This window comes from Oreochromis aureus, linkage group 20 (genome assembly GCF_013358895.1).
Source record: "Oreochromis aureus strain Israel breed Guangdong linkage group 20, ZZ_aureus, whole genome shotgun sequence".
Lineage (NCBI taxonomy): Eukaryota > Metazoa > Chordata > Actinopteri > Cichliformes > Cichlidae > Oreochromis > Oreochromis aureus.
This window is the reverse complement of record NC_052961.1, coordinates 14,024,872-14,038,461: the sequence shown is the minus strand read 5'-3', so window position 1 is coordinate 14,038,461 and position 13,590 is coordinate 14,024,872. Positions and strand designations below refer to the sequence as shown.

Here is a 13,590-nt window from a genome sequence, read left to right as displayed (position 1 = left end):
CAGTGAGGGTGAACTGAATAAATGAGCTAACGCTGTTAGTGTGCATCAGAAGCAGAAGCAGCTGTGAAATTATTGTCAGCCATGCAGTATGTTAAGTATGTTCTTATAACCACAGCAGGTGTGAACCAGCTCTGGCTGGCTTTTGCTTAGCCCCAGCAGCACAGGCACACACACACACAAATACAACATAAGCATAAGCTTGCAAACAGGCACAGGCCCCTTCCAACCCCCACCCAGAGCTAAAATCAAGTCAGTCTCACGCACATCTGCTTCACCAGCAGTGGCTGCTGAGTAAGCACTACATTAGCCTCTGCTTCCCTTCATAAGTGATTATAACAGGACAGAAAAAGTCCCCTTATATGTCACAAAAAAACAAAAACCAAAAACATCTTGGTGGGAAAAAAAGAAAGAAAATGACATGCACGGGTATCCATTTCCTGTAAATGGAAGTCAATCATCTTTCTTTATCAAAGGTTCACTTAAAAAGTTCTGCCAAACTTCAGAATGAACTCTGTAATTTCACAAGTTTCTTGAGTGAGCAAGTAATGGGGAATACACCGTCTGCTCAGACCTCACACCCAGCTTTGAAGCTGGCAGCAAAACACAAAGTGATTCATAATTGCAGAATGCAAAAAGCTATTTTTAAATCTCAGGTGAGGCATTCCACAAATAACAGGTGTCAGAAGTGCTGAATGGTAGATGCATGGGAATCTCACTTATGAACAGCAGTTGTACATTCTAGCTTAAGATAAGTGTTTGAAAGACACTAGTGTGCGACGGCAATAAAATCAAGTATTTAAAGGTGTGTAACCATATAAATCATTCTTCTTTACTTGTGTACAGCACTGATGATACGTTGTGGGTCTACGGCGCCATTTACAGATAAGTTTACTATGATTGACATGAAATTCCCCTTGTGAGACTAATAAAGGTATATCTTATCTTATCTTATCTTATTGATTGTTCTCACTCCATTATCCCCAGGCACTGTTCACGAGTTTTCCAATGCACTGCAGCAACCCATTGCCTTTGCCTTAGAGTGGGTGTCTTTTCAGACCTAATCATAGCTTTAGCCTGCAGGTATGTGGCTTGCCAGGTTCAGTCATGCTGGAAAACCCATCATTCAACAACTTTTATCATCACAACTGCGAGGTGTTGCCAGGCACGTCTTTTCATGTGCTATATTGCTGCTCGGAGAGCTGTAAGGTTTTATATCTAACCCGCCAAAATATTCTCATTTGTCTTTGTCTCAAAGCTGGAACTAAAAGAGTTTTAATGTAGTATTTAATTCATTAAATGCCATACGGTGGCAGTTATTGGCCAATGAACTGCTGTTATGGATAGGGGAGCAATACAAACCATTGCCCCCATCCCCACTGTTTTTTTTTTTTTTTTGTCTGACTTAGAAAGCTTGGCTTTGGTTTGTGAAATAATTTCTTCAGGAATTTATTACACCATCTTTCTGTCATCTGGCAAAGAACATTTGAATAAATCTCCCTGACAAGGTTGAATTGATACGAGACCTACTGAGCATTCAGGGAGCTGTAAAAACACATCAAACGGAGAAAACAAAGAACTGCTTACCAATTCAGAAACGTCCAAACAAAACTCAAGCCATCTAATTATTGTTTTAAGGGATATGAGATAAAGTATATTGTTTGCATGGTATTATGAAATGTACTTAATGTACTTTCTTTTAATGAAGAAAATGACTTTTTTTTTTTTTTTTACCAGAAAGTAAATACTTGCTTGTAAACTTTGTGTGAATGACTTCTTTTTAATTGGTAGCGTGAGAAAAGCAAAATGACAGTTTAAAAAAATGTGTTAATTTCTCTCTAAATGGTACCAAGAGTGTTAAAGAGTTCTCAGTTCTTCTTTTTTAAATAAACAAATTTCATTAATGGCTTTATAGGATATTGCGCCCTCCCCACCCCCTTTAGAAAATGTGCAAATCTTAATAAACAACAAACAAAAAAGGTAATTTCACTAGGAATAACAGCTATTGTGTAGCGCTGTTATTAAATTTTATCACTCTAGAGGAGTGAAGTTGCAGAGGGGAGCTGTCAGAAGTCTTGTATCTGTGGTGGAGTACATGCTGTGTCATCTTCCTCTTCCTTTAAGCAATATATGAGTGACTGGTGGGTGTGTCTGCACTGTGGTATTGACAGATCTGGCCCTGTCACTTATCTTGTGTCAAGAAAGCCTGTGGGAGACAGGAAGTCGGGCTTCAGAGTGGACAGAAAACAGACATCTGACCACAGTGGCAACCTTGATCCCAGAAAACACTGAACAACTGCTTGCAACTCTCTCTGGATCTCTCCGAGCCCCGTTTGTTACTGACTCAACCATGTAACCACCTTTGTTTTGAACGTATGTTATCGACTCTCAGTAAAAAGAAACCAAAAGTCTAAGCAAAGACAAACAAATCATATTCAAGTAAAAATATACAATATATTTGAACTATAAACTTTTACAGAATGTCTTGGACATTTAGCTTTACACATACTATACATAAGGGTCCAACAAGGGTCACTTTCGTATACTTGTTGATTTAAAAAAAAATAATGTTCCCATGGCAACCACATTTTATGTACATCTTTATAAACATACCAAACAAAACAGCCCTTGGGAGCACTTTAAGAGGCCATGATGAGATACAGATGCCTTGTATAAAAATCCCTGAAAATGTCTCACTGTGAGGTAAGAATACACTGGTCAATCTCATTTCCTTTTATGCCCTTTCATTCATCAAACTCATTCATTTGTTCTGAGATGAGACGGGCAACAAAGGACAGCTAATTACACGTCATCTTTCTCGAAACATTACTTTTCCGTCAGAAGTAGCTGCAGACTGAAGAAGGTTGGATTCAAAAACAAGGTGGACGTGTACGTGTTCATAAACTGAATACTTACATATTTGTTCCTTTCAATTGACTAAAAGGATACTCCTACACATTATACCTATAATTACATGTTAAGGTATGGTCAAGGCCTCACCAACAACAGGTTATATGACCTAAAGGTTATAAGAAGAGTTTTTGATAGAACAAAGTCCCATGCAAATAATGCAGCTTTGAGCAACAAGTTGTACAGGAGCGTTTCTGAAGGATAACATATTCAAACTTTGATATTTTGCGATAAAAAATATCACAGTTAAAATATATATATACACAGAACAGGCTGCCAGATCTTACATGTAAAGTCTAATAATGTTTACTAGAAATTAGTGAAAGTATTCTGAGTGAAAGTGGAAGAAGAAAATATTTATAATGTATTTAAATATTTGTATAAGAAAAACTGGACAGTAATTCAAGGTGGGATCGCTGCAGTAGCCATTTTTTCCCCATCAGCTTAGGTAACCCCCAAAAATATGTCATATCGGTTCAAAGAAAACATTCTGATTGGCCAAAGACTTTTTTTAGACCATCAAGGCAATATTGATGACTGATACAAATACAGGAACATCCATTGTACAGCTGGTGAATAGCGAATAACAGTCAAAGAACAATGCTAGAGAAATGTCCTGTTATTATGGCTGTACATGACCATTCATTAATACCATGTATGTCAGATACCAAAAGTCATCATTGTGTTAGATATTAAGGCATTGAGACTGGATCTAACACAGTATGTTTTCTGAATATAGGAGTAGTTCCTTTTGGTGCAGAAATACTGTAACTGACGTACTATATGCGTCAGCCATCTGACAGGCTCAGAAACCTCAGAGTCACCTCAGGAAACCACAAAAAAAAGGCTGTTCTATCACATCTCATGTCGACTCCAGCGTATCTAGCTGAAAGACATTGTGATTGGTTGGTGTGGTGAAAAAGAGCTGCTCCTGGTTGGTAGAACAGTTGTCACAGGGACTGTGCAGCCCCAGAGTCCTCTCAAAGTCCAAGAGCTGACCCATGAAGTTGAAGTTTGGCGAAATGTTGGACTTCTTCCTCTTGACAAAGTCGTAAGCATCATTCAGAGAGAGGTGGAGTCTCTGCATCAGATAGGCCACAGTGACGGTGACTGAGCGGCTGATGCCGGCCAGGCAGTGGACCAGGATGCCACATTGCTTTGACCTAGCCTCATCTGTGAGAGAAAAGGTAGACTAAGGTCAGCATAACTCTTTGGTTATTTTAGTTATCAATGCCGTGTCTGCTTTTAACAAAACAAACACAGCATACCTAAAACCTGGTTACTTGCCAAAATTAGCAAGCAACTTCAATCTAAGCAACACAACAAAGCTTGGCAACCCAGCAACCCCAAATCCAGACAAAGTGTGTAATAGACACGCGGGTCCACTGTGGCCAATTCATGCTTTGCCTCTCCAAAACCTGAAAGGTAGTTGTAGCAATCTGCAGTAACAGCAGAGGGAGATATTTTATATCAAGCCAACATGAAAATAATCACCAGAAAGCGTTTAGACAAACATTAATAACATATTAACATGTATATAGATATTAGTTTAAACGACTCTAAAGATTAAGGGCTACATTAAGGGAAAGTACTTGATACGTCTTTTGCTCACTAACTAAATACATTATCTCCCCCAACTGGTAATGCAATGTCTGCATGTAGTAATGCAACTTCTGCCAACGTGTCAATTTCATGCTTTGGAAAGGCAAAGCGTGAAATGGACACGACTGTTTCACACTTTGGCATGATACTGGGTTGAACCCTTTCATCAAACACAGCCCAGAGTGGAAACAACTTTTCCTTCCTCATTCTGGTTCATGATGCAGAACCGCAGCCACCAAACAAACAAGCGAAAAGCTGTGGTTTCAGGTGCAGTGACGGGAAGAGACACTAAAGCAAAAGCAAAATTAAAACACAGCGTTGCGATGCTGCTAGAAACACAACAAAAAAAGGAGGAAATTCTCTTCCAAGGTTGCTATCCTGTATAAATGTGATAATGCTGTCTAACACCTGAGAGCATCATCTTTAATCACCCACTAAACTCCCACCTGTCCAACAAGCACATTCGAGAACCAACTGAGCTAACTAATGGATAGCGCAAGCATGCTCATTTGTTATTTTATTATTAATAAAAAAAATAAAATTAAATCCCTCATTTGTTTGGGTTTAATCCCACGAACAAAAGCTGCCAAGCCTACTTGAACTTACAACCTACTCTCGCACGACACGCCTTGTAGCAAAACAAACTAAACTTTCTGAAAAGCGAGTCTCCAAGTTTTATATCCAACAAAACCAATATCTGAGTTACTCACCTATAAATGATATTGCCTCTGGAAAGAACTGGGACAGGTTCTGACTCCAGTGGTCCGAAATGGGGATCTGTTTGTACCTGAAGTGTCCATCATGCTCAAACATGTTGGGGAGATTGGGTGTGACATTCAAGATGTACTTGATGTTGTACTGGCCCAGCACATCTAGGTTAGTGGAGTCTTTGGCACAGCCCAGATAAAGGTAGGGTAGGATTTGGACAGGGAAGGCAGGCTGATTACTTGGAATGGGGCTCTCCTCGGACTCTGTGGCACTGGTAGGCTCGCGATCAGACTCCCCATCGGAACAATCGGAGCTGATTCTGAGATTTCCGAAGCCCAGAACAGACACTGGCGGTGAGGAGCTGGGACAGGAGCTGTCCAAGAGGGTCTCACAGTGCTCTGGGTACTCCGTGTGGAACTTTACAAACCCACCTGGACAAGAGCCAAAGACACAAACAAGTCACATATACACATTTAAAGCATTTTTTTTCTTCTTGAAGTGCCATCTTATATAAAAGTGTATTTAAACCACATATCATTGGAAAATCCCTGCTGGGTGCTGAGACTGGCAATACTGTAAAGACCCCCCAAAGAGGCCATTCATGAAATGCATGCCTGTTCCTGCTAGAGCAAAACATGGCGCAGCCATTTTGGAATTTTAATTGAGAATCTCAGTAGTGACACACAAACTTCTGAACAAGCTTCAAACCGCAAACACACAGCGCAGGATGAACATCTGCGCAGGACTAACATTTACGTTTGTATAGCGCAATAAACATTTACAGTTTCGTTTTAAACCCCAGAAGCTAAAAAAGGAAACCTCACAGTAAAAAAAAAACAAACCTCACAGTGTCCTAACTTCTGCTCCACCGAGGAAAAAAAATAATTTCTTTGCCTTTACTTCTTATAATAAAGTTTTGCTGCTGTTGGGCCAAATCTTACTTTACAAATTTACCTTAAAGGGAACTTATGCGCCGTGAGGCATTTTTTTTTTATCCTTATGAACTCAATTACAAGTACAGAACATTTGCATACACAGTTCTCTGTTTGTTGTTTGCTTATTTTAACGGCAAAACTATTTACCTTCCAGATAATACGCTGTACAGCCGTCTTCCCACAGTTTCTGAAGAAGCAGACCCAGAACCGACGTCGGAGTCCCGCTGTCCTGCCAGTCCACGGAGCACTCATCGTACAGGAGGACCGTGTCCGTCTTGCACCGTCTCATGAACTTCTCCTTATCCTCGTGGTTGGGAATGATAGCCCGGATAGGTATGTTTCCCTTTCTGAACCTCCGGAGCATCAGCCCCGGAATGGCCAGGTTTATTGCGGTCTCTATATGGGATGATTCATAAAGCTCATGTGAACGGCAGTCCAGCAGGAGGAGAGAAGTGCCCCCGGACTCTAACTCGAGTTGCAGCCATTCCACGCTTTTACTCGGCGTCACATTAGACATATCGGAGTCAATAGCATACTACTTGCAAGTGCAAACACAAACTACATAGTCCACCGATCGACGAAAAAAACAAACAAAAAAACAAAAGAAAAGAAGAGAAAAAAAAGCCCTACATATCACCCGAAAAAAAAAGACGTTAAATGTTGCCCCGCCAGTTCGTGGTGCTTCTGCTTGAGCGAAGAGATTTCCCCTTTTTCCTCTTCTCTATTTCCATCAGTCAGTGAGTCTGGTCTGCCCCCAACAAAGCAAAGACTCAGTGGAGACCTATTTGCACTTTAATTTACGAGACACACGTTTAAATGTGGACGCTTTGTGGCCAATAGTCTCTTCATCAACTTCAACTGCTCCACATCGTATCCGGGGCATCCATGCGCATTCTCTTCTTACCATTCCGATGCATGCATGGGAGGTTTTTTTTTTTTTTTTTTAGTTGACAGTAGAGCAACTCAAGAGGGAGGAGTTTTATCCTTACGATTTAAAGTCATAGCGGAAATATAACAAAGTTTGTTATGACCAAGTCTCAATGAAACCACTTTTTGTCAATCGCCGTATCATGAGCGAAACATTTCTTTGCGATTTTGTAACATTATAGCGAGTTTTTATTTATAGGGGAGCTGTTGGCACTCGGTATCAGGAAAGTGGTCCTTACATTTTAGTAACACTGGGCGATTTTTATTATTTTCTAAAGTATATTTCCCGCACCCTTTGAGAACAACATGTAGGTTAGTATAACAGACATATTTGCACATTTGTACCTTGAGGTGTAACTTATCCTTTGAGATGCTTAGAACTGAGGTGGAACTGCATTGGTCCATATAATAATGCATTATTATTGTAGCATTATCCCTTGGTCACAGCCACGTTATCCTGACCTGTGTGGAATTTTCTGTGGGACCTTCATGATACCCTTTTCAAACCGAAATCCAATGATATACTGCACTGTAGCTGTCACTATGCAGTCCAGTCCAGTTTATTACATAGACTGTAGTGTGTGGTGCAGTATTTAAGATTAAAATCACACCCTTCAGGAGGTAAAAAACTAAAATGGGATTCATTCAGACACTTTTAGCTGGCGATTCATGCAGTTATTTGTGTTATCTTTCATGATGATAATATTCATTATCAGATTGGACACACCCCTGAAGGTGGAAATAGAAAAAAATTCACATCTCTTCCCTTTAAACTAATTTCCTTAAATTTAAATATCATGGGAACTGCTAAGTGTGCTGTTGTGCTTTACTAAAAAGCACAACAGCACAGCCCTCCAAGATATTGCCATAGTACATCACTGGTGTATAATAATGCAGGCGGATTGGGAGAAATAAGAGAAGGGAAAGGAGAGAGGGAGAGGGTGATGCATGCAGTGGGAACCCAGCCATGCAGCTCATCTGTCTGCACACGTGAGTGGGGGACACACAGATGTGCAGGACATTGAGATTAACACAGTATGAGAAATGGAGCTAAATACACTCACATTCACACACAAACGCTCGCAGCCACAAACTGGTCAGACACTCTGCAGCACGCATCGTATCACTGCCACTCTACACCTTACTGCCGTTTCAGCACCTGCAGCCAGCAGCAAACTTCCTCATCCTTTCAAGGGGTCTGAAAACCAACGCACACACAGACACACACACACACTGCCTGTGGGCCTTCATGCCAGCATGATTTCTGCTCCAGTTCAGCTATCTTACAGGAAGTGTAGAAAAGTTGGACCTCCCCTAAAACTTTCCAATAAGGAACTGAACAGGCCGTATCTACAAAGGACAGCGATGGGAAGGGAAGTAATGTGTGATAATGAGGTCAAACAATGCACAAGACCCCGAATGCCAAATTATAGCCTCTGTATCATAGGTCTCGTGTGATAATATCTATGCATAATGTAATAAATCAAACTCTACTAAGTCAACTCAATGCATAACAAGAACATTCACTTAAATAAAACCAAATATGGGTGTGCTCTGAGCTAGCAAGACTTGCATCATATTGGTGGTCTACTCCACTTCCACCAACACGGTTACATAACGGGCTCTAAACGTGAGCTCATGGTAATTCTCCCAGAGCAAAGAGGGGAAACGTCTCTGCTGCAGAATCCCACGTCTTTCATGTCAAGTGCTGCTTCAAGGGCTTCCACGCAAACACGGTGGATACACAAGCACCCTCCTGTAATGTCCGGATGCTCAGTTAGATGAATTAAGAAATGAGCAATAAAGCAAGCACTTCCTCTTCATTGATTCTGTCTTTGCGTTGGAGTATGTTAATCTAATCATGGTGATCACGGCCTACAGCATAGAGCACCACTATCATGTAAGAAAAAAAATACTGATAATACTGCTGTTACAGTTATAGCAGATTTAAGTCAGTAGTTTATTTAATTGAAATTAGTATCTGAAATCTCTGATTTACAGTTGTGCCATGCTGTGAGCTGTGTAGAAGTGTGTTTGTCGGATTTTAATACAACCAATGTGATCTCACGTGTTATCTAGATGGGAAACACAATATCCTGTTTTCTGCTGATACCCTCTAGTGGTTCATTACAAAAGCTGCTGCACCAGTTATGAGTCATCTGCAAAGGGAGGTGGTGTCTGATGTCACTGCCTCACAGCTGCAAAGAGGAGGCCCAGTGTGCCTCCATGTGGTGAAGCCATGAATGTCACAAAGGGCATTTCATGAATGAAAAACCAGATGACCACAAATCTGCCTGTAAGATCATTTTGCATGCAGAAGACTACTACATTGTACATCTGTATCTGTCGTTTCATATGTTTCCCATTAAAAATGAAAACAGCAGTAAAAAAAAAACCCAAACTATTTTGCTTATGCTATTTATTTTATTCCCTAATCTGTAAAACTGAATTTTGCCTTAGTTGCAACAGATATATCTCTGTCAGGAGTAAAGCATGTAATAAAATTCCTCATATATCAGTACAGCACATATGCACCACAGATACCCTAACTGTCATATAAATGTATGAAAATAAAACTGGATGAGCCCACAAAGACATAAAACAAGATCTGATCGGAGATCATTGTGGGCTGCTGGATAACTGTGTATCAGAGTGCAGGATATTTCATACCATGGGGTTGATATATGTAACAAACCCAGCACCAGCACACAGCAACCTTACTTACTGGAATAAATGAAAAATGAAAATGTGAGCCTTTGGAAATATGGAACAATACAGAAGACCATTAGTAACCTACTGAATTTGAGCCGAAACAGAAGGTCAGCCACAGTAAAAGAAGATGTGTTAGAAAGCATAGTGGCCACCTTGGATAAAAAAGTCACACCATGCACACTTTGCGTTGTAAATTGACATGGCCATGGACTACACTGCCTGCATAGAGCTGAATCTGATGTGCACAATGTATGCATGAGTGAAAACAGTAGATGGAACTAGGGGTAAAGGTTTCTACACTCCAAGAATGACAGAAGATTTGAAAACTATGGCCCGGTCATGATTGGATTCACAGTTCTAGACTGAAGTGAAAGGTAGAGTAACAAAACTCTTCCAACAGACAGCAGCTGAAAAGATTCATCTGAGAAGAACGCAAGAACATCTGTCCACATATTTGTCCACTGCTGTCATCCTTTTCCCAGACTACTCAAATATATTATTAAAAAGAAATACAATTAAAGATATTAGAAAATCAAAGAATGAAATATGAAATCCAGTAGACTAGGAACACAGATCATTTATTTAAATATATGTGTACATACTAACCTCTGTGATGGAAACTATGTTCAGTATTTAAGTTTGAGTTCAATACCTCTTTGAAAAAAACCTACATTTTGCACATATATGTAACAGCAAATTCATGTAAAAGCTGTAGTTTTTAAATAACATAAAAGAGTTCATTGATGCTTTAACCACACATGTTTATTTAAAATAAAAAACACAGCTTTAATATCATGAGAATTCGGTGCTTTTGGTGATGTCAGGCAACTGCTGATCTCATGGGACTGAGGCCTGTGAAGACAGACTTCTCTCTCACACTCATCTTTCAAAGCGAAGAAGTTGCTGGCAGAAGTTGCACTCTGCTAAGGAGGGCGACCTCAGGTCCAAACCCACTTCCTTTCACGTTTCACCAGCCGATCTGTGAAGACAAAGCAACACAACAGCTGCAGTGATGACTCTGCTGACAATTACAGATGTTAGATAACCTTAACAGCTTAAATACTGACCAAATAATCCTATCATAAGTGAGGTTTCACTATCTGATGAAGCTATAAAGTAATACCTTTCATCATCTTTGTTACTTAATCGCCAGGCAGATTATTGAGCATAAAAGTCAACTTTTCTGCATTTTACACTTCAATATGATAAAGAGAACTCAACAAAAACAGGATTAAACTGACACACTAACAAAGTAGTGCATCATCTGGGGAGTGTGGTCTGTTGTGGGGGCAATGCGCAGCAGCTCCTCTCCTTTACCCACGGCGGGGTAGTCAATCGCCTGAACGTTGATGTTGTGACAAGACGTCATAGTGTCACAGACCACAGTGTTCTTCTCTGCATTTCCCACAGTCTTAGTCTCAAATTGAATTTTGACTGTAAGACGGAACTCATTCTATAAGAGAAATTTACAGAATCTCTCAGAATCAAATATCATATAAGTAAAAAAAAATCAAAAGTGAGTCCAACTTTGTACTAGCAAAGTGGGCCTAATTAAGTGTTTAATGAGATACAGTTAAAAAAATATCCAGACATCAAATGCCTGTTTCAGAACCAACTGTCCTGTCAGCTAAAGATTCCATGGGCAATATAATAATGTGCATAAGTAATAAAAAAACAGGAAAGCCAGAAATCAGCATCTGTCGAGTCCAACTTGGTACTAGCAAACTTTTCAGGATCTTAATGTATTCCCCTGCCAACAGCATGGGGGGCAGAGACGCAGTAGAGAAGAAACCTGCAGCATAGCAGGGCACTGTGTCCACCAGGGGCTGCTGCTGGAAATATAGCCCCCAAAACAGCTGATTGCCTTAGCTGGAAATTAAATCCTCTATAAAACCTATGCAGCAGTTGTCAGAAAATGTTTGCTCTCACTGATGAGGCATCCACTTACAAAGTGTACCAGAGATGATATCCATTTTTTTCATGACTTTATCTCTGTCTTCAATCCCTCCTCCTCTGGGGCCTTATAATCCTCTATCATGCAATTCATCCACAAATGTAATAGCACCAAACTTGTGGGCAACATTGCACATCCCTTCAAGTAGGCACACTGCTCCTGCAGAGAGCGCGGCATTGAAAATTAAAATATTTTTATTCATAAAAATCAACAGTTTGCATTTCTTTATTCATTGCTGACCCTGACGTGTATTAGATGTGTGATTTCATTGAATCCACTTACACAGAGAGCAATAGAAAATTCTAGAAATCCTGTACATTCTGACTTTCAACTAACAGCTTTAAAAAAATTAAAAACAATAGCTGAACATTTTAAAAGCCCAATTAAAGACTTTCACACTAAAAGGAGGACCACGTACTTACCATCCATTGAATGGACAGCCTCAAAGGCAATGATTTTTGAAGTGGAGGGGTCCGATTTCTCAAGTAGCTCTTGTAGGCGGTTGGCGTCATTGTGACGATATAAACTTTTTAGCCCCGCTGTTACTTAAACCCTGAATCACTGACGCATGGTTTCCGGCTTCCGAGTAAATTTCACAACCTCTCAGAATAAACAAAAGAAAGAAAAAAATCTCTCAAATACATTTCAATCAAAATAAGAAAATGTGTAACCGTTCAAAGACATTCAACTTTAGGTCACTCATTACATTAGTTTAAGCCAAAAATTGAAGTAGCTGGTAGCATCTTTGACAGGGTAAACTATGTAGAGTCATTGGCTACAAAGCAGAAAGTGAACAGCGGTGCTGCATCCTTCCCAGGCAGGTCAGGTAGTTCATAATGAAGATCCACATGGAAGTTGCTTGTTATTGAAATGTTTGGTGCTTCCCCTGCACTAGCACCATGCTTTTGTACAGCATATCTCCAGAACAGAAACAGAGAGAGTTTACTGTCCTGAACCCTGAATTATTTTTCTCCATCATATTTGGTCTAAACAAAAGTAACAAGAGCTACAGATGATCCGCGTGAATACTCACATGATAGCCTTGATGACTTTGGGGTGATGGCTCATGCCTAGGTAGTTGTTGCTGCACCACACAGGAACATCTCTCTTTGTGTGAAAAACGTTGAGTAGTTTTCTGCTATAGGAAACGAGGAGGCTCATCTTCTTAAAAACTCTATATGTGTGGTCTGTTTTTTTTAGGTTTTTTTTTTTGCTTTATATCTTCTTTTTAAAAAACTTTTCATACTGGAATGCAACAGCCGAAAAAGAATTGTGGAAGAAGGGTTTTAAACTTCAAATCAGTTTTATTACTTTTGAAAATAACTGCGCAATAGAAGAATCAGCTTACATCCAGGTAGCTTATCCTTCAGCAGGTGTGACACTGGAAGATAAGGGTTTTTCTGGCTCCACTGCATTGGCCTCGTATGCCCCGATAAGATCCACAACTGATAACTTCATGCTCATTTTTCTTATTCAAATGTGGCCCATTCAGCAGTCTTCAAATGCATGACATTCCTCGGGTATGCACTTGAACTGTCACTAAACTGTGCATACTCAAAACAATGACCTTTCACGGGTTACATAATTTGTTTTTTTGTGGTATAAGTATAGGTTATTTATGTGACTGTCTACCTGTGCGGTAACACTGAATCTCTTGAACATCCTCCTGCAGCTCCATTCTGGCCTCTCTTGCTAGCCTATTGTTTTTCTGCACCATCTCTGCAGCCAGAAAAGGGCATTTAGAGCTCACAGCCTGAACAGCTGGGGGAGTAAAGTGTCCTGTGGGCAACTTCAATTTACATTTCGGATCTGGAGTCAAAATTTTTATTACAATCAGATCACTGA

General features: G+C 40.1%; 1 protein-coding gene and 1 pseudogene across 1 annotated transcript; both read right to left on the bottom strand.

Annotated features, from left to right (window-relative positions):
- Positions 1-2,431: 2,431 nt before the first annotated feature.
- On the bottom strand, positions 2,432-7,079 carry LOC116331288 (dual specificity protein phosphatase 7-like). The gene is made up of 3 exons (XM_031753909.2): positions 6,300-7,079; positions 5,220-5,648; positions 2,432-4,080 (listed from the first exon to the last, which is right to left on the bottom strand). The coding sequence occupies exons 1-3, from the start codon at positions 6,667-6,669 to the stop codon at positions 3,770-3,772; spliced, it is 1,110 nt and encodes a 369-aa protein (XP_031609769.1). The 5' UTR covers positions 6,670-7,079; the 3' UTR covers positions 2,432-3,769.
- A 3,943-nt stretch (positions 7,080-11,022) lies between these two features.
- On the bottom strand, positions 11,023-13,416 carry LOC116331282 (annotated as a pseudogene).
- Between the last annotated feature and the right edge of the window lie 174 nt (positions 13,417-13,590).